The sequence below is a fragment of the Pteropus vampyrus genome, unplaced genomic scaffold (genome assembly GCF_000151845.1).
Source record: "Pteropus vampyrus isolate Shadow unplaced genomic scaffold, Pvam_2.0 Scaffold359, whole genome shotgun sequence".
Taxonomy (NCBI): domain Eukaryota; kingdom Metazoa; phylum Chordata; class Mammalia; order Chiroptera; family Pteropodidae; genus Pteropus; species Pteropus vampyrus.
Window position 1 is genome coordinate 505,514 of NW_011889140.1, and position 26,462 is coordinate 531,975.

Here is a 26,462-nt window from a genome sequence, read left to right on the forward strand (position 1 = left end):
GTATATTATCCTAAATGAATTCATCTTTTAAAAAATTTCAGTCTTAATTTCTAACAAGAAAACACTGGTCATTATTTGCTTATACCAGATGTAAGCAAAAGCTCTTTAAAATGCTCGATAATTTTTAAGAGTAAAAGGTATGAGAATCACTGGATTATAGCATACAAGGAAAAAGGGTGTATGTGTATGGGTGAACAGCCCACATAGGTAGAAATGGCACTCAAAAGCCTTGCGAATTTCCCCTTTCCTTCTGAAATGTAATTAAGCAGTACTAAAAAGAATATCTTAGAAACATTTTCTCACTTTAATTTCTAAAAGCAGTTACCACCACCTAGTGTTACAATTAGATACTACATCAGCTTTTTCCTTGGAATTTTAAAGGACTGTCTAGAATAGTATATTTATGATGATATCGTGTTACTAGATACAGTACATTTGCTGCTTATAATTCTTGGGTAAGCAATTATTCACATGAGGTCAGTAATCACATGTTTAAGTATGTAGTTTGGATGGTATATGTGTGTCCTATTTCCTTAAACAGTACATACTTTAAATCTTTATCTCCTTTTGACAGCAAAAGTACATCATTAAGAATATTGCTGTACAGTCGTAATAAGAGTGAGGAGATAATATTCTCACATATTACAACTTATAGAATTTACTTATCTGAGACTTTTCTCAATAAGTCTCAAAGAAGTTTCCTATTTGCAGAAAATTCTAACTTTATTTTCTTAGCCTAGTACTTAAGATTTATCATGCTTGGTCTCTATCAACTCATGTTTGCTTCAGTTAGTGAGACCATACAGACAAACACACAGACACACAGACACACACACAGTTTCATACTCCTGACTTCGCTTTTTTATATTCTTCCCCACTCTGAACTCTCACTTCTCACACTGCACAGGGTGTCTACAGAATTTCCTCTTGGGTTTTTCAAATTTGATGCTGACTTGGAATGAGAGCTGCACTCAATGTATTTAACAAACACACCCTGACCATCAAGTATTGAAAAGAACAACGTTAAGCACAGTGCAGGAATATGAAGGCGAAAACAAGACCCTCTTTGTAAACCATGTATCTGATAAGGGGTTACTATCCAAACTATAGAAAGAACTCCTACAACTCATTGCTAACAAACAACCCGATTAAAAACTGGGCAAAGAATTTAGACATTTCTCCAAAGAATACACAGAAATGGCAAACAGTATATGAAAAGAAGCTCAACATCACTAATCATCAGAGACGCAAATCAAAAGCACAATGTGATATCACTTCACACCTGTTAGGATGGACATTATCAAAAAAATAAAAGATAAGTGTTGGCGAGGATGCAGAAATTGAAACCCTTGTGCATTGCTGGTGGGATGTAAAATGGTGCAGCTGCCACAGAAGAGTATGGAGGTTCCTCGACAAATTAAAAATAGAATTACCATGTGATACAGCAATTCCACTTGGGTATTTAATCCAAAAGAATTGAAATCAGGATCTCAAAGAGCTATCCGCACTCCCATGCTCACTGCAGCACTATTCACAGGAGCCAAGATGTCGAAACAACCTAAATGTCCAGTAATGAATGAATGGATTAAGAAATTGTGGTACACACACACACAGTGACGGAATATTATTCTGGCTTAAAAAAGAAGGAAATCCTATAATATGCAGCAACACATATGAATCTTGAGGACATAATGCTAAGGGAAATATGCCAGTCACAGGAGAAGTAATACTCATGATTCCACTTACATGAAGTATCTAAAATAAATTCATTGAAACAGAGTAGAATGGTGGTTGCCAGGAGCTGGGAGGAGGAAATAGGGAGCTGCTATTCAATAGATACAAAGTTCCAGTTATGTAAAACTAATAAATTCTAGAGATTAGCTATAGAACTTCTCATATATAGTTATACTGTATCTTAACTTAAAAATTCATTACCATGGTAGATCTTATGTTGAATATTCTTACTACAATTAAAAATCCTCCCCTCCCAAATAAAAACAACAGGTTACAATGTAGAATGTGGTGCTCAGAGGTAAGAAAAATTCCTTTTAGCTGTGAGAATCAGGAAGCAATCCTTGGAAGGGGCAGTGTATGATGTGGGCATTGACGGACTTGACAGATGGGAGGGGTGTAGGTCTTTAGACTCAAGGAATAGTATGAACGAAGAAATGAAAGTGGTATAATTTTGTTTAAGCATAGGTACGTGATGACAAAAATTGAGCTGGGATGAAATTATGTAGGGTCATTGAGCAATGAAAGAACCTGTAGTTTAAAAAAAATGAAAAAAACATTTTAAATAAGAATATTAGAATAGCTAAAATAAAAAGCAATAAAATACTAAGAAAGGCTTGGTTATCTCACTTATAGGTAAAGGTACAAACAATTTGAGCCTTGACTTTTATAAAATCTATTTCTGAAAGTGAGGAGCTTCTTAAACCCACTTAATGACTGGTTGTTGATTCCTAAGAAGTCAGGTTAGAGAGTCGGCATCTAGCAAGGGTTGCCAGATTTAGCAAGTAAAAGCACAAGAAGCCCAGTTAAACTGAAATTTCAGATAAAAATATATTTTCAGTATTTAAGTATACTCCAAATACTACATGGAATATATTTATATTCAAAATTATTCAGTTTATCTGAAATTCAAATTTAACTGGGAGTCCTATATATTTTATCCGGCAACTTAGTTCTAGCTAATTATGTGTATTTTTACGAGTAATAAAATTTGAGAAAATAAGCACTTCTAATCTTCTCTCACATAAATTCTGATAAACCAAATACTTTTTTGGGCTTCTGATTTATAAGAGCTAACAATTTTAATCACAGAAAATAAAAACAATCATCAAATGAACATATAAAATGACGCATGTATAACATACAAAAACAGAGAGTATACAAATACTGAGGGATTCCTTTAAGACAGGAAAAGAGACCACGGGGAAAGTGATCTACAGAAAAGCTCAGCTTAAAATTCATGTGATAGTACAAAATGAAGACAGATGACAGTTAGACAGAGCCTAGGTAAGGAGCTTGAATTTTAAGAACTTGGGAAAGCCAGCCAGTTAGTGGCTTTAAGAGAGCATCGTGATCTGATTTAGTTTTAAAAATATGACGGTAGGTACTGTGGAGGACTGAGGGGGGTGGGCAAGAAGGAAATCAGGCGATTAGCTCCACTGCGGTTTTATTTATACTCTACCGCAGAAGCAACAGATAGTGGTTCTAACAGTTAAGGCAGAAAAAAGCACATGGTTTCAGGAACTATTTCATTATCTGATCAATAATATATAATTTCATTAAAAGGCAAAAAAAAAAAAAATCTAGATACAAAGACTTCATATTGGAAAGATGTCACTTCTTTAAAACAATCTATAAATTTAATGTAACCTCAATCAAAATCCTAACAGATTTCTTATCTGAAACGTAAAAAGCTGAAAAACAGTTCAGTTGAAATAGATAATGCAGAAATGACTTGACAATTTCGAAAAAGTAGTTTAGGAAACGTGCTAATAAATATCAAAGTATATTGTAAAACTATACGGCAGTGTTGTTTTGACATAGAACTCACAAAGAGATTAGTGGAATAGAAGAGTCCAAAAAATGACTCACGCATCGGTAAAATTTATTTGATAAAGTAGATGCTTCCTATCTGTGAAGAACTGCCTGGAGTTAGGATATTATGTAATTCTTTGGGAAAAAGTAATAAAGAGCTATACATCAAAAGATGCCACCAGAAAAGTTAAGAGAGAATAGAATGAGAGAAAATATCTGCAACACAGATTTAACACATAAAGAACTGAGAGAATTTATAAAGAGCTCCTAGAAATTGTGACTAAATGAAAATAACACCTGGCCCAAAAATGCCAGAATGATAGAAAGAATCCATTTCCAGAAGAAGAAATACTAAAAGGTGACACACGCACACGATGATCAGGCGCAGGCTCACCAGGATTCAGAGGAATGTGAATTAAAATAGGCTGCCACGTGTCCATAATTTGGCAAAATATTAAAGCCAGACAGTTCTAAGAGCTGGCCAGAATGCAGAAAAACAGAACTCTCCTAGACTGTTGGAAAGATAAGTTTATACTTTTCCAGTGGGTAAATTTTAGAAGGTAATATGGCATTATCGGTCAGGGCTTATCAGACGTTCCTCCAAAGCTTAAACACATTCACCACGTGACTCGGGATTTCCATTCCTACATAGATATAGATACCAAAGAAAAATGAAAACAAATATCCTCACAAAAATTTGTACATAAATGTTCCTAACCACATTACTCATGATGGCCAGGTGGAAAGCATACAATGGAATATTCATCAATAAAAAGAGTGAAGTGTTGGTACATGCTAAAACTTGGATGAACCTTGAAAACATTATGCTAAGTGAAAGAAGCCAGTCGCAGGAGACCAGATATTGTATGATTCTACTTATAAGAAAAGTCCAGAATATGCAAATCGATAGAGACAAAAAGTAGATTAACGGTTGCTAGGGACTGAGGGGAGGAAAGGATGGGGAGCGACGGCTAAAGGGCACAAAGGCCCTTTGCTCCTAACGATTAAGGGAAAACGCAAGAAATACAAAGTAATTACTTCAAGGTCATCGCTTGCTTTTGATATTTAAACTATTTTTGAAACAAATCCACAGCAAGACAAAAGCTTTGAAAGCTAATATTTCAAGAAACAGAAAAAGATGAATTTGTACATATCAAGAACCAAAACCTGGATAATTGATTAATATCTGTAAAGTTAGTACACAACAAGAAAAAAAGCCTATGGAAAGCTAGGTAAGTAAAAGCCCAAGGAGAGAGAAAGAATATTCTGGTTCTGGAAGCAGAAGAGGCCTGGGAGCCTCTGCAGTGTGTGTAGAAAGAATAACCATGATAACTAGTACCAGAGCGGAGCAATGCACGAAAAGTCCAGGTGGAAAGAATTACCTGCCGCAGCACATAGGAGCAGCAAGGACAGAGGCCGAGTGGCTGAGACGCCTGTACCAAAGTCCAGCAGGAACCAGATAGCCCTTCCCTAATCATCTCAAGTGATATAAGACACCTCAGGGCCCAGAAAGCATCAGGGGAAGGACAAAGAGGAGGTGTGCAGAAGCCATCCGGGTGAGTGGGGGGAGAACCCTGCATATTACTCAAGAGACACTGACAACTTTAACTGGCAGGATGAAATGCCTTCAGCTATCAGTGAGAATGAGGGCTCAGGAAGAGGACGGGCTTAATTACACAAAATCGAGCAAGGTAACGTGTAGTTTTTCTGTTTAAATTTTGACCTTTACCAGAAACTAGCAAAAACAGGTTCTCATTCTAAGCTCATCAAGAAGTGAATGATTTCCATATAGTATTGAACATAAGGAGGAAGGGTAGTTCTCAAACTTCATAAACAGTAAAATGAAAGGCTGGATCACATTGAAGTGCTTTTTAATTCTGAAATTATAAAACTTTGATTTCCTTCCTTAATGTTCTATTCTTTTATGTTTTTGTTAATTAACTAGATATTCTAAAATTTGAGGAAAATTCAAATTTAAGATCAAGACTCCCTCATTTAAATTAGAGCAAAAATCAGTAGCTATTATTTTCTCAATCATATTTCTTCTGTCATTTGGTGACAGTTTTATCTAATTATAGAAAAAATAAATATCCTTGTGAACTAGAGGGGCTATGGCTTCCTGTCCTACACTACATGCTTCAGTAGAAGGTAGACATGAGTTATTTGATATAAGTTGAATGAGTAAAGGCATGTATTTAGACTGATTCATTAATAGGCTGAAGGGCATTGTACTTGGAGCTATCCATCAGCTCTCCTTTGCTGGGCGGAGTGGCCAAAGGTGTTTCACTTCGATGTCCCTGGCAACATATGAAGCTATATGGAAGAAATAATTAGGACCAGAAACGGAGGTAGTGGTGAAAGGGTGATGGTTTAAAGTTCTCAGATAACGCTAAATTTGCCCAGCATCTTGGAAGGAAATTATGCGCATTAAAGTAATATAGGAAAAACCACTAGATTCTGAAAGCAAGTATTTCAAATCACTATACTTACAATTCTCAATTTTAAACCAAATGCAATAGTGCTCCAGACTTACAGATACCACTGCATAAATATGTAATAAGTTTATTTTACTTTTTCTAAAGAAGATAGTTCTCCAATCCCGATTTTATACTAGAGAAAACTAAAGGCTTTAGGAATTAAGTAATTGGGGATGTGAGCCCATGTTTGCCTCCAAAGTCCATGCTCTTCATGATATAGTGCCCTGAAACTTGTGAAGGATTTTTCTATCGTACAATACTTATCTTAACCTCTAGGTAATGCAGAGCCATTACAAACAGATAATCTACTGTAGTCTAGTGAAATATTAATCATAAAAGATAAGCACACAAATATACTTACTCATTCCTGAGCATTCTCTATCACCGTCCCACACATTAGAAACAGCATGTCCCGTCAACAGGAGGTTAATTAAACTTTGGCTATTAATAAAAATTAAAAAGTAGTTAAAATACAATAAAACTAACTTTAAAATAAAATGAGCCCTATCGTAAGGCATAAAGTAATGACTTTTACATTAAGTTATGTTGTTTAAGAAGCAAAGTTAGGAAAAACCTTACCACTTCATTTTACACACTCAACTGAACGACAGACTTGCTAAATGTATCGCTAAATGAATCACCACATGGTATTTATTGTTTTATAGACTCGCATCAATTTAACAACTTTATCCAAGTACTGTATTTAAATGGAAAAAAAAATGATACTGAGAATGATAATATTTATAATCTTTAAAAACAAATATTGTTATCTTGTATTTGAGAGAACATATGTGAATTTTAACTTCTGAAGCAGAAAGTCCTAAAGAGAAGTACCTATTTTTAAGAATTAACAATCACTGTTTTATTGATTTTAATAGAAACAGCTACAAAAAACACTTAAGAGGGAGGGTAGTCTCAGAAAAATAAAAAATTTTATTTCTCTCAAGCAGAAAGCATTTATAAATAGGTAAGAATATATTTATTTCTAAGTCAAAATGAATAAATTTTATCCATTAAAAAATTTTATAAATGAAACATCAAAAAGAAATTGTTACAATACCCGTGGTGCCATTTTAAAACAAAATATTTGCTACAAAAATGCAAGGCAGACATGAACCTAAAGTGGCAATTAACATTTCACACATAAGGCAAACAGTGCACAGGCACAAGGCCCCTTAAATTCACATTTCATGACAAGCAAGCAAAATCATCGGACTCGGTAGTATTTTATTCTAAGTCTTTAAAATTAAGTCCATACGAGGAGATAATAGGTTTTAGTTAATTACCTGCCATGTCCATACACAGGGTCTATCAAAGGTTCAGTTGAATCTTCAATTTCATTTTTTATGTTTTCGATGCCCTAAAGAAACCAAAAAAAAAATGGCTTATTTTACAATCTGAAAATGAATTACAGTAGCTTAAACACTGACAAGTTCATTCTATAAATTAATAAAGCACAATTATTTAAGTAATTTTTCTCCCAAAAAATTATCCAATTTGAATTAGGGGTACATTTGAGATGACAATGCAAAATAGTTGTTTCTCTCAGAATATTCTTTTATTTTCTTTTGTGGGCTCTATATAAAGAATACAGGTAATAGACCTAATGTTGGTGAAAGGGGTAGAGACAGTGTTTAAGTTTCAAGAGGAGGAAGGAGAAAATTATTTAATCTAAAAGTTAATATTCATGTAATTTTAGGCTAAATTAAATTCAAAACTAATACATCTGCTACGACATCTGATATATTTTCTTAGGTCACTTAAAAAGCTTATTTGTACTAAATACATACATATACACGAGTGTTGATAGATGAAAATTTAAATTGGTTATACCGATATATAACAAAATGGAAGGTTTGCTTTTGAGTATATGTTCTCACAAATATGGGTAATTCAAATGTGTACTGACAAAAATATAAACTCGGAGGGCGGGAAGCTTCTTATTTTTTTTGAAAACTAACTTTCTGTGATATTTTTAATCTCTGAAAAGGGCACCCAAATGCCAAAAGGTCTAGATACTGGATACCTGAAGAAGACTGAGGCGTTTTAACTTTATCAACTTCAAAACGACAAAAGATAACCTGCCATTCACTGCACTGCTCATCTAACTAACCATTGGTTCTATGAGATTACAGGCTATTTCTAAGGATTAAAGAGACTATTAAACAATTATTAAAATATTCAATGATTGTGTAAATACATGTAGGAGGATACAAGTGTAAGATTCTGTACTTGCCTTCCTTGTAAACAACAATACAACGCAGGCTATAACAAAGGCAAAATGAATAATATGAACAAGCGACATAACCATTGAGGAGGGAGGGGAAATCAATTCAAAGACCAGCTCAAGGAAGAACTAGACATGACGGTTTATTGGCTGTAAAGGGCAAAAGAAAGAGGAAGTATCAAAAGTCTCAAGTATAGAAAACTTGCAGACTAATGAAGAGTCAAGATGAACTCCTAAGAAACCAGTCATCTTGGATCCCTCCACCACTGCTATTTACTTCAAACCAGCCACCAAGCCCTTCTGGTTCTTTCTCTTATACATTCTCCTAAATGTTTTTAAATTGCTAAATTTAAAACATGCATCTAAATGTGCTCCCTTTATTTTCCATTTCCATGGTCAGTGCTCTAGCTAAGGGTCACGTATTTCAATGATCGCTTTTCTAGTTTTCCAAACTCTAGACTTATCTTTCACATATCAACTCCCTCCAGTACAATGCTTATTTCAACTTAAGGAATCTTTTATTAACAAGATCTTGTTGCTCCTTTGTTGAAAATGTTGTTTTGTTCTAATTTTGGCCACATGAAATCTATTTTTGCTTAATATACAAGGAAGGACCTTCATATTCTAAACTTTGTTTATATAATTGCCTGGTCTCGTCATCGACAATTGCCTTTCTGGAGCATTACTCTGCAGTAATACAGAACTACTTATGCTTCCCCAGACACGTGTTATACCCTCAACTGATCATGCGTTTATACTTGCTATTCCCACAGCTTTGCTGTCTAGAAAACTTTTCCTCATCTATCGAATTATCCCTACTATATAAAGTCTGCCCTTGATTCCATGAAATAAACTTAGGCATACTTTTACTATTTTCCTATCATGCTTTGTGCATGCAACAAACACACACACACCAAAAAACACTGCCAAAATGGAAGTAATCATTTTTTTTTTTAACAACACTGAAGAGGAACCATTAAAAAAAATTGTATCCCATATTATAAATCCAGTGCCTAGCACAGAGTCAATGCTTAATAAACATTTATCAAGTGAAAGAAGTTTGATTTTAGACATGTTACAGAAGGAGAACTTAGCGCAATGATTTATCAGATAAGTTAAAAAACAGAATGGGGGTTAGGAAAGCTTTTGGAAGCCATTAAGGGGTCAGTTGCCTGACATTGCTAAGAACAAAGAAAATAAAATTCAGAGGAACTGAGTGTGTTTCGTTGATTAGAACATTATTGATAACTTCTGCAGTCCATAACATCAGGGGTGAAAGTTTGAAAGTGGTTAAGTAACAAGTGAGTGGTGAAGAAGAGAATTATCATCAGCTTAAGAGATTTTTATTTTGAGATTTAGAAATAGCATTAAGAATAATTTTTATCCTCGTAACAGAAAAAATATACTAAACTCAAACTAATAAAAGCCAGAAGAATCTTAAACAAACCTTTGTCAGTAACACAGAATACAGAAAGAGCAATACTCCAAATTTGCTTCCCCACACTGAATACTGGTCCAAGACAGCATCTTTTAATTCTGACAAACTTCTGAACGATCTTTTTCTGGGGGTGTGGTGGTGGGGGGAGTGGGGAGAAAGAATTAAGTATTAGTACCATTGTGAGATTTACTACATTCATAAGTAGGAAAATCCTTAAATTGTCTTATACATTAAAATGTATACAACAAACAGGAGATTTTCCTATGCGTCTCAAATTTTCAAATACAAATTTAGCCATTAAAAGCGAAAATTATTGCTGACGACTATCCCTACATATAATATATCCCGTTAAGACAGAATGCCCACTTGGTAGGGAGCCTCTTCATCTCAGGTGAACTGTCTGGCAGATAAATTCTTCAATGATTATTCAGTTATTTAAGGAATGAAGTGGCCCTGGCTCTCTTCTGAGATGTTTTTAAGAACAAAAGCCTGAAAATTTTTAAAGCCTGAAAATTATTTAACAAATATCTGAATACCAAAAATTGTACATTTGTGGCTTCTTTTAAAGAAATTGATGTTATATTTCAAATTAAGTGCCACCTATAGTTCCATCAACATAGACATCCTTACCTTTTATTTTGTAATATAAAATTTAAATGCTCTAATGAAAATACGACATCTTTAATAAAAATTATAAGAAGCATATTTTGGCAAACAATGAAAAATAATTCAAATATTTATCCTAGAAATCTTTATACTCCCTTGGGATAGGAAAACAGTAAGCTCAAATGATTTTTTTCCTTGTAATGATGAAAAAACTTTTACTGTTATAAAAAGTGTATTTTGATAGTTAATTTGGGAATCTAAATAATTTATGTATACATTTACAAATTACTTTTTATAAATTTGAAAACAAATTAATCCTCAAGCACATAAATCTAAGCACCTTCCCATAGTATGAACAAACTTAAAATGGCAATGTGTTCACAAGGTAAGTATTTTAAATGTTCCAATGTTACTTACTGAATTAATGCATGAAATCGCTCAAAGCCAAGCTCTTCGACAGCCAAGGCAGCTATACATAAAAGACACTTTTCAGCACTACACATGGCAAATAAATGACACAAGATACACACAGCAGGCTGTAAATACTTTCAAGCAATCTAAATTTTCCCTCTTTCCTTACTCCCTTAAAATTCTGTTTATTTTCAACTTCACTATAACATATTTATATTTCAACAATCTAGTTACCATGTTTTAACTAAAATGGATATAATACTGAGAATGTAGAAGGGTAATTAATAAGCACTTCTTTTCAATTCAGTTATGCTAGAGTACTTCATAAAATATGAGAAGTTACTGGCAATCACAGTGCTTCACACATCATTGTAATGTGTCCTGCACTTTTAAATAATCTTTCAATCCATAAAGCCAAATGAAATCATCATAGCTAATCTCCCGCCTTTAAAATATAAAATGTTTAGATCTGATTTAATTATTAAACAGAGGTGTATAAAAAGGCATAGCACTTTGAAACTACACAGGTTCAACAACAGCTTTAAGTTTGTTTCCTTGTTAATTTGCACAACTGTTGAGAAGTTTTCAGTAACTTATTTAGATTGTTTATTAATACAGTATTATACATTTTTAAAAATGAACGGAAATCAAAGAAAGCATTTAAATCAAAGGAAGTATTTATTTAGCACTTTTCTAAGTGCCAGGCCCCTTTCCAAATGCTCTACAAGTCTTACGTCATTTAATCCTCATAACAACCCTACTTTGCTCATTTTACGGAAGAGGAAACCAAGGCACAGAGAACAATCCTCTCACATGCACGTGGCCATAAACAGCAGGGCTGAGATTTCAACCCAGAGAATCTTGGCTCCCCAATGAGAAAGTCTTTAAAGATATCATACATGGATCAAAATACTTACTCTAATTTATCACAATTTCATATATTTATAAAGCGAATCTTAGTACTTTCAAATACTAATTCTCACTAGAGAATTAAAGAAATTGATTCGGTATGAATTCGAAATTCAAAAATTTTGATTTACAGTTTCAAAGGTCACACTATGCTAGTCTTTCAAAGTCTAGTTTTAATTTTCAAATGCTTCAAATTACTTCTAAAAATCATTAGAAGTCCACTGGCTTAAATAATCTTTTGATTTGTATGAGAAACAAACTGAAATTGAACCCGAGTATTCACTACTGCAAACAAGTGTGCATTATCAAAAGCCAAAAACTATACACACCACACAAGCCAATGAAAGTAATGTTTGTAAGGAATGTATTACTGACAATGGGGAAAATACTTCACATTTAAAATTTCAGGATAAAATAAAAATTCTACCTATTTTTTTCCAAATTGTACTAATTATTCTGTGCTTGATTATCTAAGTAATGTTACGGGCATACACTACGAAAGTTGACATAAAGATAGTAATCTGGAGAAAAGAGGCAAGCAAAATAAAAAGCTCAGCAGGCAAGATGGTAGAAAAATATAAAACACAAGAAAAAGAACATAGCTGGGAATAAAGGAAAGAACAGGTAAAATAGATCGTTACATGGAATAAAAATTTTAATATAAGTTCATTTCATTTGTCAACATCTAAGGTAAATTCTCAAATTTTCAGTTAACAAAACTTCAAATTTATATGACATTGAAAATAAATTGAAAATATGGTTTTATTCATGTCCACTTTTAAAATGAGGCAAAGTAAATTGGAAAATTACTAAAACATGGTTTTTGGAGGGGAATTCAATATACTACGCCCACCTAAATTAGTTACTGAAGTGCCAAAATTAACGCATTACGAGGCCATTTAACCTACCACTGCAGAATGTACCACACAGACCACTGTAAGCACACAGTATACACTAAGATACTAATGAAAAATGTTACAAAAAAAGATCTTACTATTTTCTTGCATTTTAACATTGGTACTGGCTTTAAGCACAATCGTTAAAAGAACTTTTAATGAGTTCAACTCTTCCTGTCAAAATGTTAATATCCTTGATGAAACTATTAAACATGCTTACATGCAACCCATAAAACCTGGCAAATATTTTAAAACCAATCTTAATGACATTTTTTATTATCATCCTTGAAAATAAGTGGAAAATATTCACAAGTGTATTATGAACTCTAAAAATGTGAAAAAATTTTTAAAAGGTTATATTTGAAAAGTCTGAAAAAGAAATGTCATTGAACTGTTTAAATTTTAAAATTATCCCTTGCGAATGTACTATTAAAATTTGCCATTGTAACTGAAGAGGTAGGAGAGAAAACGCTGACATCACAGACATTTTAGCTCAAGGAAGCACAGTGCCTCACTGATAGCCCTATAGGAAAAGCAAGACGTATATCGCAAGCAATCAAAATGTACTTTCTAGAAATCAGTTGTCTAATTTCTCTAAAAACAATTTCCACAGAGATGATAGTTAATGGAATGCATTATACGTAGAATAAATCACTTATTAAAAATAAGCACTGGAACGATCAATTATCAAAAGCCACCAACTAACAAAATAACTCCTGAAAAGAAAAACAGAAAAGTGAATGTATTTATCTAGCTCTGTATACCAGAAGTCTCCATTTTATTAGTTCATTCGGCAGTTTTTAGGTCAATTACATAAGAATTTTCAAAGGCTAAAGATCACAGAATACATGATTTTTACGAATGAGAATAGTTATTTATTTTAAAGAGAAGTCTTCAAAGAATGAAAAACTTAAATGATAGCCAAATTAAATCTCATAATTAAACTACCTTAAAATAATTCATATTTAGCAACAATGTCCAAAAAGTTTGAGAAAAAATAAAGTGTAATGAAAAAAATGTCCCCATCTTTGCTCTAGGAAGCAACTAAAGATATTTAAGAAATTTTCTAATGTCAACAAAAAATTCCTTTTTTCTCCAATATCAAAGAAAACCTTAAGGCATCTGAAACTAAAGTATCTGAAAATATGTTCTTTAAACTTTCTAAATAAGAGTTTCAAAGCTTAGAAGAGTCATCAAGCAGAAGATAAGTAGAACTTTTAAAAAAGTTTAGAGATGTATTTTCTTTTTTTATTTTCCAAAAATGAAAGCAAAAAAGAAACAAATGTAATATCCTATAGCGATTAAAAGAATCAAACGTGAAATGAAAAATACTCAGGCTCATCAATTAAGCTTAGGCTAAAGAAGAGAACATGTTATGAAAATTTTAAAATCTTTTCTCTCTCGAATTTTCCATAGCTTTCATTAGAACAAAGGTATAACAAATTACTTCAGGAAATAAAAATGTGTCTTACAAGAATGCTCCACTTGGCAACTGGACTCTGCCGGGCTCCCAGAAATGCCAGGCGTTTCCTCAGTCGTCTTTCCTCTTAGCCATGACACCAAGCAGTACGATCCAGAGTTGTCCCCACAGGCACTTTCTAAAATATCACACAAGGTGTGACACAGGAGTTCCTTCCGATCTTCCTCTAAAAATAACCGAAGCAGAAGTTATCACAGTTTTCTTTAGGAAAAAAAAAAAAAAGAAAGAAAAAATCCTGTCATGAATAACACTATTAAGGATATGTTAATTTAATGATGAAATCAAACATTTTAAATGAAGGGAAAAATCCACAGACAACTGATCTTAAATTATATTTCAGAAAAACAATATGTTTGAGGGTTAAAATGTCACCACTATATTTCCACTAATAGGAAAAAGTATCCTAAAAAATACAGAATTAAACCTTAGGAGAAAGGACACGCTACGTGCAGTAACCTGATACTGACGGCACCTTCTTAGCTGCAAAAGGAGCGCGTGAGCCATGATGTCTTCTTTACTGTAGAAGCAGGCGCATTGTAAGGGCCTGTTGAAACTTCTATTTTTCCCTCATTTCTGAATTATCTAATGTCTATGATCGCCCTGTCCCACAGGAGTAAGGATGATGAGATATCACGCTGTCAGCACATACAATACCATAGTCCATTGCATTAGCAGGGGCCATCGTGGTTCTGCTGCGTAATTCAGGAGCTACTCATACTGGACTACAGTGATCTGAGCTATACAGATTTTTATAGAAAACAGCATAAATGCTCAATTTCTTTCTGAACCTTAGCCATCCCTCCCTTTTTCAAGCAGTATCACTCTCAAAAGTGGTATTGCATTCTGAAACTTTCAAACAAAGGGGATAAGATGTATAATATATCCTATGTAAAATTTTATGCTATAGGGAGGTTTCTATCCCTCCTAATAGATTAAAAGTTCTTTAAAGGTACAAACTGTGCCATTCACTTTAAAACCACCACAGTATTTATGACATCTGTGACACTATATAAATTTTTTATTAATGTGAATATGTTTCTGTGCAAGAAATATTATAAACTGTATTAATAAAACATTCATGTTAATAGTATCTCTTGAGTATTTCTTCTCTACTAAAATCTGTTTTGTATTTCAGCTATTAATTAATAAAAAATACATGACAGGGACACTTTAACTTTGATATTCAAAAATCACCAGTAGATTCCATGTACATGGTTTGGAATGGAAGCTTTTTTACCCGTATATACAAAACCGGGATTATAATCTATCCTACCTCTTCCAGAAGTTATTGTGAGGTACACATGAAATTGTGTAAGCAAAGGAATGATCTTTGTAAACCGTCAAGCGGAATGCAAATGTTTGTTATCATCAGGTAGTACCATACAGCTCTCTGACCTAATCAATTGCAGACCTATGGCAGCTTCGTTTGCAATTTAATTCAGAATTATTTGCAATATTACTTGCAATATCTTTGCAGGAATACAAAGATAATTCTGAGTTCTTGCTCAAAGCTAATTAAGACAAAACAAACATACTTAAATGACTATTCCTTATAGTAGGCTATCATTTAACAGCTTAGGGAAATGTACTCTATTTTAACAAGAGGCCGAAGGTTTTTCCCTTAGTTATGTTATCCTGTCTTATACCTCCTAGAAAAACCAAATTTGGAAATATGCATTTAAAAATTTGGAGTCGCTTTTCATGAAATCCTATGAAATATTAAAAGAAACTTACCTCACCAAAAATATCTCATTGACGGTTTATTTTTTAAGATAATTTCAACTAAACTATTGTAAGGAATGCTGCATGGATCATTTGTGAAACAGAGGAGGAAGTAAAAGTTTCTAAAAGATAGCTATCATACCTGGGCAATCCCTCCAGGAAGACTTCTCAGAAGAAAACAGGAGCTTCTTCAAAAGAAATGCCTTTATACAATTAAAACAATAATTATTAGCATGCATTATAAACATTTTTTTCTTTCTATTTATTTTCATTATGGTGACATTGGTTAATGAAATCCAGTAAGTTTCAGGTGTATAATTTAACAATATATGCCTTACTATTAAACATATATTATTCTTTTATTTTAAAAAGGAAGAAAACTAATTTGAACTACCTTTCTAATTTTTTGAATAGAGCTATAAAAATTTCAAATGGTTTCCCTTCACGTTCAACAGTAACTGAGCATATTTATTTATTTGGAATATACGACTATAAACTTAATTCTAGATCCATAAAATTCTTCTTTCATAACACTTATTTTCTGGTAACTAGAAGAAATGACTCAAAAAAGACACATGAATGGAAAATTTAAAAATGTAAAGTGAAGGCTGTATGGAAGAGGAGGAAGCCTGCATGTCTCTTCAATTCCTTGGGGGAAAATAAATCTAAAAAGTGGTTCTGCTCCATTAGCTCTGATCTGTGATACAGTAACACTGCCAGGGCCATCACGTTACTAAAAGGAACTCCCAACTTCCTGGTTTAATGCAAAAAGCCATAAGGTTTAAAAGAAAAACAAACTGATTTCTAACCTTCCCGTAAGTGTCAACTGTGTTACACTGGAATCCGACAGAAAGTGGCTCAGTGTAATAGTGTTTCCTTCTCAAAGTGTAGTTCAAAGGCTATTTGCATCCTTTAGATAAACAAATCACCTGACTTGTTTATCTAAAATGCAGATTCTTATGCTTCCTCTATTGTATCTGAATCTTTAGGGGGTAGATTCAAGAAAAAGAGGTTACTGTGGTGATTCTTACTGCATTTGAAAGCAGTAGGGTAGGACTGAAGGACTGAATCCTGGTTCTATTATTTTACTAACTAAAAATAATAATCGCACAAGCTTTAAAAGGTTGCAGTGAGGATTATATGAGGTAATCTAAGTAATGCACTTAGCACAGTACCTGCCACTTAATAGGCGATCATTTCAAAGAATTTTAACAAGAAACTAAGTAATACTCTATAATATTCTCATAGAAATAAAATCTACAAATGGCGCAATCAAGTGCTTCCAATTTTCTCCCAAATGAAAATGACCATAAAAAATGAGTAGTATAATAACATTATAAAATTTTGGAAAAGTGAAGTGGGGTACCGATTACTAAACCACTAACAGAACTTCTTAGCGGTCTGACATGCTTTCTTCTAGTCATTTCATACCTGCTTTAAATTTTATTACAAGTGAGAAGCATAATGGGGATGTGATTATTTTTCGTTTTTCTATTTTCCTACAGAATTCATAACTATAATTCTTAATCTCTTAATGTCTCTTAATCAAAATTTACTTAAACATTATTTCATGTTTAAAGATCATTAGTGTACATTAGGTTGTTTGCAATTTTTTACTACTATAAATACAAAGCTTCTTGAATATAACATTTCTCATATTAAGGATTATTTCTCTAGGAAAGATTCATAGAAGTACAATTAATTGTATCAAATAATCTGTATTAGCCTGGGTCCAATTATAATATAAAATTCCTTCCCAAAATCAAAGTACAAATTTGTACTTCATAGTGATAGATAGAGTGTGCCAGCATTGCCCTATCCTTACATGCGCAGGAGGTTATTTTCTATTAGATTCGAAAGAGTGAGCAGCAGCATCTAGTTACAGCTGTTATTTGTACTTTCTTGGATTACTGTTGAGGTTTAACACCTTGATACTCTAGCTGTCCAGCACTATCCCACTTGCTATGATGGCATATACATGTGCATTTCGCCTATGGGGTCTTAGTGTTTTCCTAATCAATTTGTCCATTTATTGTTAATATTCACTGCAAATATTTTTCTGGGCTTGGAACTCATCCTTTCTCTTAGACTACTGACAATACATTATTTTTAGTTTTTCTGTGGTTGACTATCAAGAATAAATTTGGAATATGGTACGAAATTATCAAAATTCACTTTTTTCCCCTCAAATTGCCAATCATATCAGTGACCTTAGTAAACTTATTTGCAATATTATTCTACCAATAATATTCTACCATTGATTTGTAGTTCTTTCTTTATCCCAGTATGGGATAAATTCTTGGCAAACTGCTTTATGTAATATGGTCTACTACTATATTATCTAGTTGGTTCCATAACATAGTTATTCTTCTAACAATAGTGTTAAGTTCTAATTTTTATAGTTTACAAAGTTTTAATATCTGGACTTGCTCATTTCCCTTCATTACTCTTAATGATTTAGTAGTTTTGACTTTTATATTGAAATAGTAATATAAACAAAATTTCTCTATCATTGAGAAGAGTTATGTGACTATAAAACTAAATGACTACCTCAAAGACACATCAGGATTTTGAACATTACAATTATCCGTTGTTACACAGCAACCCCATTTGCAAAAATAACTACCATTTTAGAAATATAATGAATTTATAAAACACAAAACTGCTGTGGCGTACCGTGCATTTAATTACATTCAGAGACTTGCAGTAAAGACCCGTGGGTACTATTAATGGCCCAAGAAAGACAGTGTTAATATAATCTAATTTGCATATGGGTAGGATAAGGAATCTTTGAGTTCAGATTTGAATTTGATTCCTACTAACAACCAGAATCTGCCTCAGTTACTCAACGTAACAGTTCTAATAACTAACTTATAATTCAATTTTATTCTTTAGATTCAGTAACTCCCAAGCAAAGTTCAAACATTCAAATTTTACTTATTTTTTTTTTATAATTCTACTAATACAAAAAAATATATATCAACTCTTTGAAAAACCAAAATAATGACTTATAAAGGATATATTTTGTAATCAACCATGAAAAGAGATTTTTTTCCTCCTTTGGAGAACACAGTTTTAATAATGTAAGGGTATGAAGTATAAGGTTTGAGAGAGAAATCCACTTTGCAGCTAACAGTTCAGGAATGTATTCTGTATGTCCAATAAATAATAAATATCACATTAAATATTTATTCTCAAAACCTGCTGATTAAAACATAAACAATAAATTTAAGCTTCTTTTATAACAGTTCTGAAGTTACCCTGCTGTTCAGATACTATAAGTGTAACAGTAAGTTGAAAACTCAATTTTTGGCTTTAAAAATGTAATGGTTTATAAATTAGCCTTTAAAATTCAAACGATGTAACGACATCAAGATTCAAAATCAAAGACATATATTCAGATTAACCCTATCTTTTGTGTTTTGAAATCTACTTGAAATGTGTTGCTACGAATTTTATTTTCAAGGCTAAAGCTATAGCCTAAAATAGTATATACTGCCAACTCATTTTACAATTTAAGAGGTTATGATCATTAATTCTAAATTTTCTAAAAGTTGGAACACCTCTTATGTTTTCGTGAAAATAAGGATAATCAAAGGCTATTGCTGTGTAACCTGTTCGTGTTCTGAACTCGTTTTCGTTTTAGATATTTATAGCAATTTACATAAACAAAGTTAAGAGGTAACTGATCATGTCTCATGATTACATAGAGCATATATATTAGAAACAGAAAGTAAAGTATGAAATGTTTGAACACATCCCCTAAGGAGTCGGTAAAGTAGTCTATGTTACCTGAACAGGTGCAATAACAGCACAGGGGCCACCTTCAAACTGTTCTAATGCAGATCCCTCTGATTCACTAAACACAAACCCTAAAAACGAAAGCAAGTAGCAAAGATTAAAAATGTAATTCAGGTAGCAACTAAGAGAATTTTAATGTACTTTGCTTAGAAAAAGATCACTTATCATAACAGCAAAATATCTTCAAGTCAGGGGCAATGGTTAACTTTTGGGGGGATCAAGGAACTCTTTGAGAAAAATATGGAACGCATCCCTCCCAAATGAACATGTACACGCACAGATACAATTTTGCACCGAGGGACCCCATTAAGTAGACTGGGGGAATAAAGTATGGAGTTGAATAAAAAGCACATCAAATCTGACTTTTAAATAATTTACGTGAAGACTAGACAGTCTATTTACTGAATTCAAACATATTTTTTAAGACCCTTTCCATAGAGTATCTTTTTTTTCATTCCAATCTTTGAGTCACAGTCTATTCGCTAAAAATTAAATGGCATCTTACACAGTGAATGTGCTCATATTGGCTCTAGCTTAACTTAAATATTAATCAACTAGTACTGACTGCGAGCGGCTAATAGAAGCTCCTGCAGAGAGCACGGCCACACTGCAACACAGGGACAGAAGCCAGGAGAACTAGGCTACTGTATGACCTTCAGGAAATCAATCCACCTCTCCAGGCCTCAGTGAACAATTATTTATTTATTTATTATTAAATTGATCGGAAGTGGCATTGGTTAATAAAATTATATAGGTTTCAAGTGTACAATTCGATAATACATCATCTGTATACTGTACTGTGCGTTTATCACCCAAAGTCAAATCTCCTGTCACCTTATATTTGACTACCTAAGGGTCAAGGGGGAGGGTCATATATATATGGTAACTTATCTTCAAAATGATCACTTCCAATCCCAACAAACTAGGAGTATGCAGTTTCATGAATTCAGTCATTCATCCAACAAATATTTAACAAACATCGGATACTATACCAAGCACCTAGGATATATGTGTGAATGACAGAGTCCCTGGTCTGGAGAAGCCAACAGCCCAGGTGAAGACAGATATACAAACAAATAATTACTAACATAAAGGAAACGAACGTTACGACAGAAATAGGAAAAGAGTGTTGTGATACATGAAGGAATGGCTTACTCTGCTCGAGTCAAATCATAACAGGTGACTTTAAGGCTGATCTAGAATAGGAATTTGCCAGAGAGGCAAGGGTGAGAGAGAGACTTTCAGGTAAAGAAAACACTTTCACTAAAGGAAAAAGGGTTGGTAAAACAGGGCAAGTTTATGGATGGGAGGGAAATTCAACGTAGCTGAATGGCAGATGGGGGGAGATAGTAAATGTGAGGTGAAGCTGGTTAATGCTGGGAAAGATCACACCATGACGAGTGCTAATTAAAGTACTAATACAATCATACTGGGGTTTTTTGTATTTGTTTTTTTTTAAAGGATCAGAGTGGGGATGAGGCTATTCAACAGCTCTACAGAGACAGAGCCAACGTAATAAAAGCAAGATTAGTGTAGAGGAGAAACTATATCTGAACAACATTTATGTGGTAAAAATTAAGATTTGATGAATATTGGCAAGTGGGCCAAAGGCTTGGTACAAAACAAATTAGAGCTGACTGGTTTCTAGCTTGAGATACTAGGTGATAGCAAGTGAGGTAAGAATAGCATAGAGGATCCTATCCCATCCCGCCTCCTCTCTCTTTACCTTTCAACCTCCTTCTTTCAAATAGTATTTAAACACGTGTCTTGCATACTTAAAAACAAAAAAAAAATCATCCTTAAGAGTCCACCAAAAACTCCTTGGTATTTGCCCAAAGGAGTTGAAACTTACATCTACAACAAAAAAATACACATAGATTTTAATAGCACCTCTATTCATAAATGCTAAAATTTGGAAGCAGCCAAGATGTCTTTCAGTAGGTGAATGGATAAATTATGGTATATCCAGACAATGGAATATTATTTGGCACTAAAAAAGAAATGAGCTTGCAAGCCATGAAAAGACATAGAAGAATCTTAAATGCATATTACTAGGTAAAATAAACCAACCTGAAAAGGCTACATACTATATGATTCCAACTATATGACATTCTGGAAAAGGCAAGACTATGGAGACAGTAAGACCTATGGTTGCCAGGTGGAGCGGGGAGGGATGAGAGATAAACAGGTGGAGCACAAAGGATTTTCTAAGGCAGTGAAAATACAATGACACCATAATGACGGATATGTCATCATACATTTGTCAAGACCCATAAAATGTACCACACCCAGAGTGAACCATAATGTAAAGTACGAACACTGGGTGATAATAAAGTGTCAATAAAGGTTCATCAATTTTAACAATATCCTGTGATGGAAGATGTTGATAATGGGGAAGATTATGCATGTGTGGGAGCAGGAAATCTCTGTACGTTTCCCATAATTCTTCTGTGAACCTGCTCTAAAAAAGTAAAGTATTAATGAAAAAATAATTTCACCATAAAAAAAAAAAATCCATCAAAAACTCCAACTGCCACTCCAAAGCACACCTAGTTGTCTATAGACACTGTCCCAACTTCCTTACCTCACAATTCACTCAGCCCACCATCAGCTGGTTTTCAACCTGTGACTACACCAAACTCATTTTCACCGCAGGTTCATCAATAACCAGTAAAAACGATTTCTCAAGTCTTTTTTAATCTCTCAGAGAATCATATGAAATGCTGACCACTGACTTAAAACCTTTGTCCACTGGTTTTAGTGGTCCATCCTGTCTCAAATTTTCCTTGATCTCTTTGATCGACTCCTTTTAAACATTAATGTTCCTCAGGTCTTGGCTTTAGAATCTATGTTCTTTTCATTCTATACACTCTCCCTGGGTAACTCATCTACTCCTAAGAATTTCTGTTTCCGGTTATAATCAGATCATTCCCAAACTGAGCCCAGATTAGGCCAGACACAGATGAAGCCTAACTGCCTTAACATAGTCCTGTACGATCAGGCTCCTGCCTGCACCTCCTACCTCACCCTTTGCCATTCTCCCTTTTTAGACTCCAGGTATGCTGAGCTTCTTTTAGCCCTCAAATGCCCGTATTTCTCTGGTTTCTTCTACCCGATGAACATGTTGTTCCCTCAGCTTAAAACATGTGCTAATGTTTTGTCTGAAAACACTCTGACTTATCTTTTAGGCTACACCTTAAGGTAAGGTACTCTTGGTTCAAGGATCTGGCCACTTCTACCACATCTCCAGTCCACCTTCAGGTTCTAACCACCCTCATCTCGCACCTAGAGGGCTGTTAAGTTTCCAACCAGACCCCTCCATCTCGCCATACTCCCATAATCCTTATCTAGTCACCATAGTTACAAGAGAAATATTTTAGATAAGGAAATGTGATTTTGTCACAGCCTGCTTAAAACATACCAATGGCTTCTCAGTGCAATTAGAATAAAACTCAAACCACATTTTACAACCTAAAATATACTGTATGATCTCACCCTTCCTCAGTTCGCTCTTACCTTTACCATCTACAGTTCTAAGACCTTAGGCCCTTAGAACATCCCAAGGTCTTTACCTGGGGCCTTGATGCCTGCTGTTCCTTCTGCATGAAATGCTCTTTTCTTTCTCTCCATGTGGCTGAATCCTTCTCATTCTTGAGGGCGCGGTTTAGGCATTAACTCTTCAGAGAGATTCCTTGACAAACCTATCTAAGTAGATCTTTCCTACCATCCCCACAACCAGCACTTATCATACTCTGTAATTATATTATCGTTTGTTTACTTGTTTATTATATTTCTTGCCTTCCAGGTATCTTGCCTGCTACCCTGAGCACTGTTTTCCTAGTATGTTATATAGCTAATGCTCAGTAAATACTTGAAGTTTTGGGAGGGAAGATAATGGAAGACACTGTTTCTGGAAATGCCAAATTCAGTCTCAAAAATGTTAGACAACCATTTGGCATCTTTCAGACCAAGTGGGAAATATAGGTCTGGAACTTAGCACAGGGGTTGGGATTGGAGACAGTAACTTGAATCATCCTAAACAATGTGGCAGTCAAAGTGAATGAGAACATGTAGAACAAAGATAATGAAGTTGGGAACATTTAAGAGTGAGCAGAGGGTGAGTCAGCAAAGGAGACTTACGACAATTACAAAGGTAACAAAAAGCTACACTAAGTCCTAGAAAGGAAAAATCAGGAAGCAAAGACTAGTCACTTGTTACATATGCTGCTGAGCAGAGTTAAAAAAATAAAGTATTGGATAAAGCATGTCTCTGGGAATACTAAAAAAATAAATTTAGAGTGCTGGGGAGAGTAGCTGTATTTTCAAGGGTTGAGGTATGATTCAGAATACAAGCAAATGCAAACTATTAAACAAGTAAAGGTCTGAAAAAGGATGATAGAGCGAAGGGTAGTTGAATAAAGAATTATTATTTTTAGATCCTGAAGGACATGACTTTAAAAAAAAAGAGAGAGATTCCATGAAAAAGAAGTTTGGGGACTCCACTTCCTGAAACAGCTGAGGAAGTGTAGTTTGGTGGTGCTGGGACTGGATGAAGTGGGGTCTACAGAGCCCCAGAAGTCCTACAGACCCTTTCAGGGGCTTGTTAGAGGTTAACCTCATTCCTTTTCATAATAATACCAAGACACTGCCCTTTTCACTGCATGGACGTTCTCAGTGATGGCATAAATCAATACTGGGTTAAACTGCTGGTGCCTGAGCACACGTCAAGACAGTGACATCGAGCTGTGCTAGTGGTCACTGCACTAGTCACCATATGCTCTCAAACGCACAAAAAAAGTCAATTTGAAAAAAATGCCCTTACTGTTGCAGTAAAAACTACTAATTTTGTTAAATCTTGACCTTAAATACAATGTCCTTTTAAAAAATAATCTGTGTGACAAAATGAAACTACCCATGAAGCACTTCTGCTACATACTAAAGTATCATGATTGATAGCTGTCTCAAAGAAAAGCACATGAGTCATTTTCTGAATTGCGAGCTGAACTAACTGCTTTTTTTGTGGAGCACTATTTTTACTTTCAACAGCTACACTGACAAACTATGATTACTGAGACTTCGGTATTTGTCAGTTTTTCAGAAATGAACGAAGTAAGCCTGATGCTTCATAGAAAATGACAGTATTTTTGCCAGTCATAAAATTTCAAGCTTTCAAGCAATATCTAAAATTTTAGAAAATTTGTGTCCACCACTGTGAGGCTGACAGCTTCTCAATGCTTAGATATTTTTCTGATGAGGTCAGTGGTTATAAGTAATAGTAAGACACTGACCTTTTCGCTTGGTATTACTGTGACTTTTGATATTGTATAATGAAATGTATTAACATTTGAAAGACCTTCATAAACCGGTGGACCAGTAACCTCCAAATGACCGATGTGTGCTGTTAGAAATTAATTCACAGGTAAAAGATCCATTCAAAGTACAAGACCAATCAATAGATTTCAATTCGGCAAAGTATGAAAAATTATTGATACGGCTTTGGATTCTGTATTGCAGCTAACCTCTAAGAAAAGAGCACTTGTCGAGTTTTGGTGTGGTATCAACAAAGAACATCCATAATTATCTGAAAAGGCTATTACGATGCCCCTACTTTACCAATTACATATCTGTGTGAGGCTGGATTTCTGCATACGCTTCAATTGAATCAACATATTGCAACAGACTGAACGGAGAAAGAGGCAAGTGTGAGAATCCGGTTATCTTCTGATGAGCTAGACATTAAAGAGAAATTTGCAAAAATGTGAAACGATGCCACGGGTCGCAGTAATTTTTTTTTTTTTTCATAGTGACGTCCTTAATTTTTAAGAGTCTAATAGGGCCTTGAGTTCAAAAAACTTGAGATCTACTGGTCTAGGAGAAGTAACTCTTAGCAGGCTTCTAAGCGACATGTTTAGGCAAAGAGGAAGTGAGAAGAGGTTACTACTCACTGAGAGTGAGGAATGAAAGAGGTAGAGAACTGAGAATTTTAGTTTTGAAAAATATAAAAGCTGGCAAAGATAAAGAACTAAGAGAAAACACTGAGGGCTTGGCTAAGGTTTAATGACTACATTTGTATTGATGTTGGTCACAGTTTTCTCCAGCAATATGCAGTAGCCTGGGAGAAGAAGAGTAGATGACACGCTAAAAGGAAGACTGGAAAAAGGCAAGGTGGATGGGATAAATTTAATAAGGAGAACTAAGGGCGCTGGTTATCACATTAAGACAACCAAACCGGAGGTCCAACATAGGAACAAGAGGTGAAGCCAGAAGGCCTCCACTCTTTGTCTAGCTCTCACCCTCCTGGGGATAAAGAAAGGGTCCCTGGTGTTGGGGCCAAGTGCAGAGGTGAAACTAGGCTCTATCAAACTTTTGGGCTAAGAAATATAAATCAGTAATGGATTCTTGCCTTCCTTAAAATTCCTAATAATGTAATGCGATTTTCAAGAACCATGGGTGAGATTTATAGTCTGAAATGCATTATAGTGAGGTGCTTTGTACTTTAGATATAAAAACCCCCATGGAGATAATTCTAGGCAGTTCTTCTTTAAGCCAAATTCTGTTTAATTACACTATGTTGGAATGTGTTCACTGATAATGAACAAAGGCTACCAGAGCTTAAAAGGAAATAAAGTCAGCTAAATGAAAATTAAGTATTCTATCCTAAAACAGGACTATGCTAAGTAGGTTTCTCCTTTTATAATAAGGTTTCACTTGAATTTGAATTTTTAAAGCCATAAAGTTACTTTCCTTGTCATATGTTCTCTTATCAAATTATTTCCTAGTTTTAAAAGGAATTAACTTATAAAATGGCTGTTTTATTCTGATTAGATCTGAACACCATCTAATGTATCAGATACTAAATATAAGATTTTGTGTCTCCTTCCATAGTACTATAAACACAGAAGTCTTTGTTAGTCTTATAACTCATAACTAATTTAAACCTAAGCCATGA

General features: G+C 34.2%; 1 protein-coding gene across 1 annotated transcript in view; it reads right to left on the bottom strand.

The window, feature by feature from the left end:
- The window catches only part of MINDY3 (MINDY lysine 48 deubiquitinase 3), an 84,262-nt gene that overhangs the window by 52,853 nt on the left and 4,947 nt on the right, over positions 1–26,462 (bottom strand). The window contains exons 2-8 of the mRNA XM_011379444.2: positions 19,505–19,584; positions 15,855–15,915; positions 13,983–14,156; positions 10,712–10,763; positions 9,698–9,812; positions 7,310–7,383; positions 6,385–6,464 (exon numbers count right to left, since the gene is read on the bottom strand). Of these exons, the coding sequence (XP_011377746.1) occupies positions 6,385–6,464; positions 7,310–7,383; positions 9,698–9,812; positions 10,712–10,763; positions 13,983–14,156; positions 15,855–15,915; positions 19,505–19,584 (636 nt within the window). The remainder of the gene's footprint in view (positions 1–6,384; positions 6,465–7,309; positions 7,384–9,697; positions 9,813–10,711; positions 10,764–13,982; positions 14,157–15,854; positions 15,916–19,504; positions 19,585–26,462) is intronic.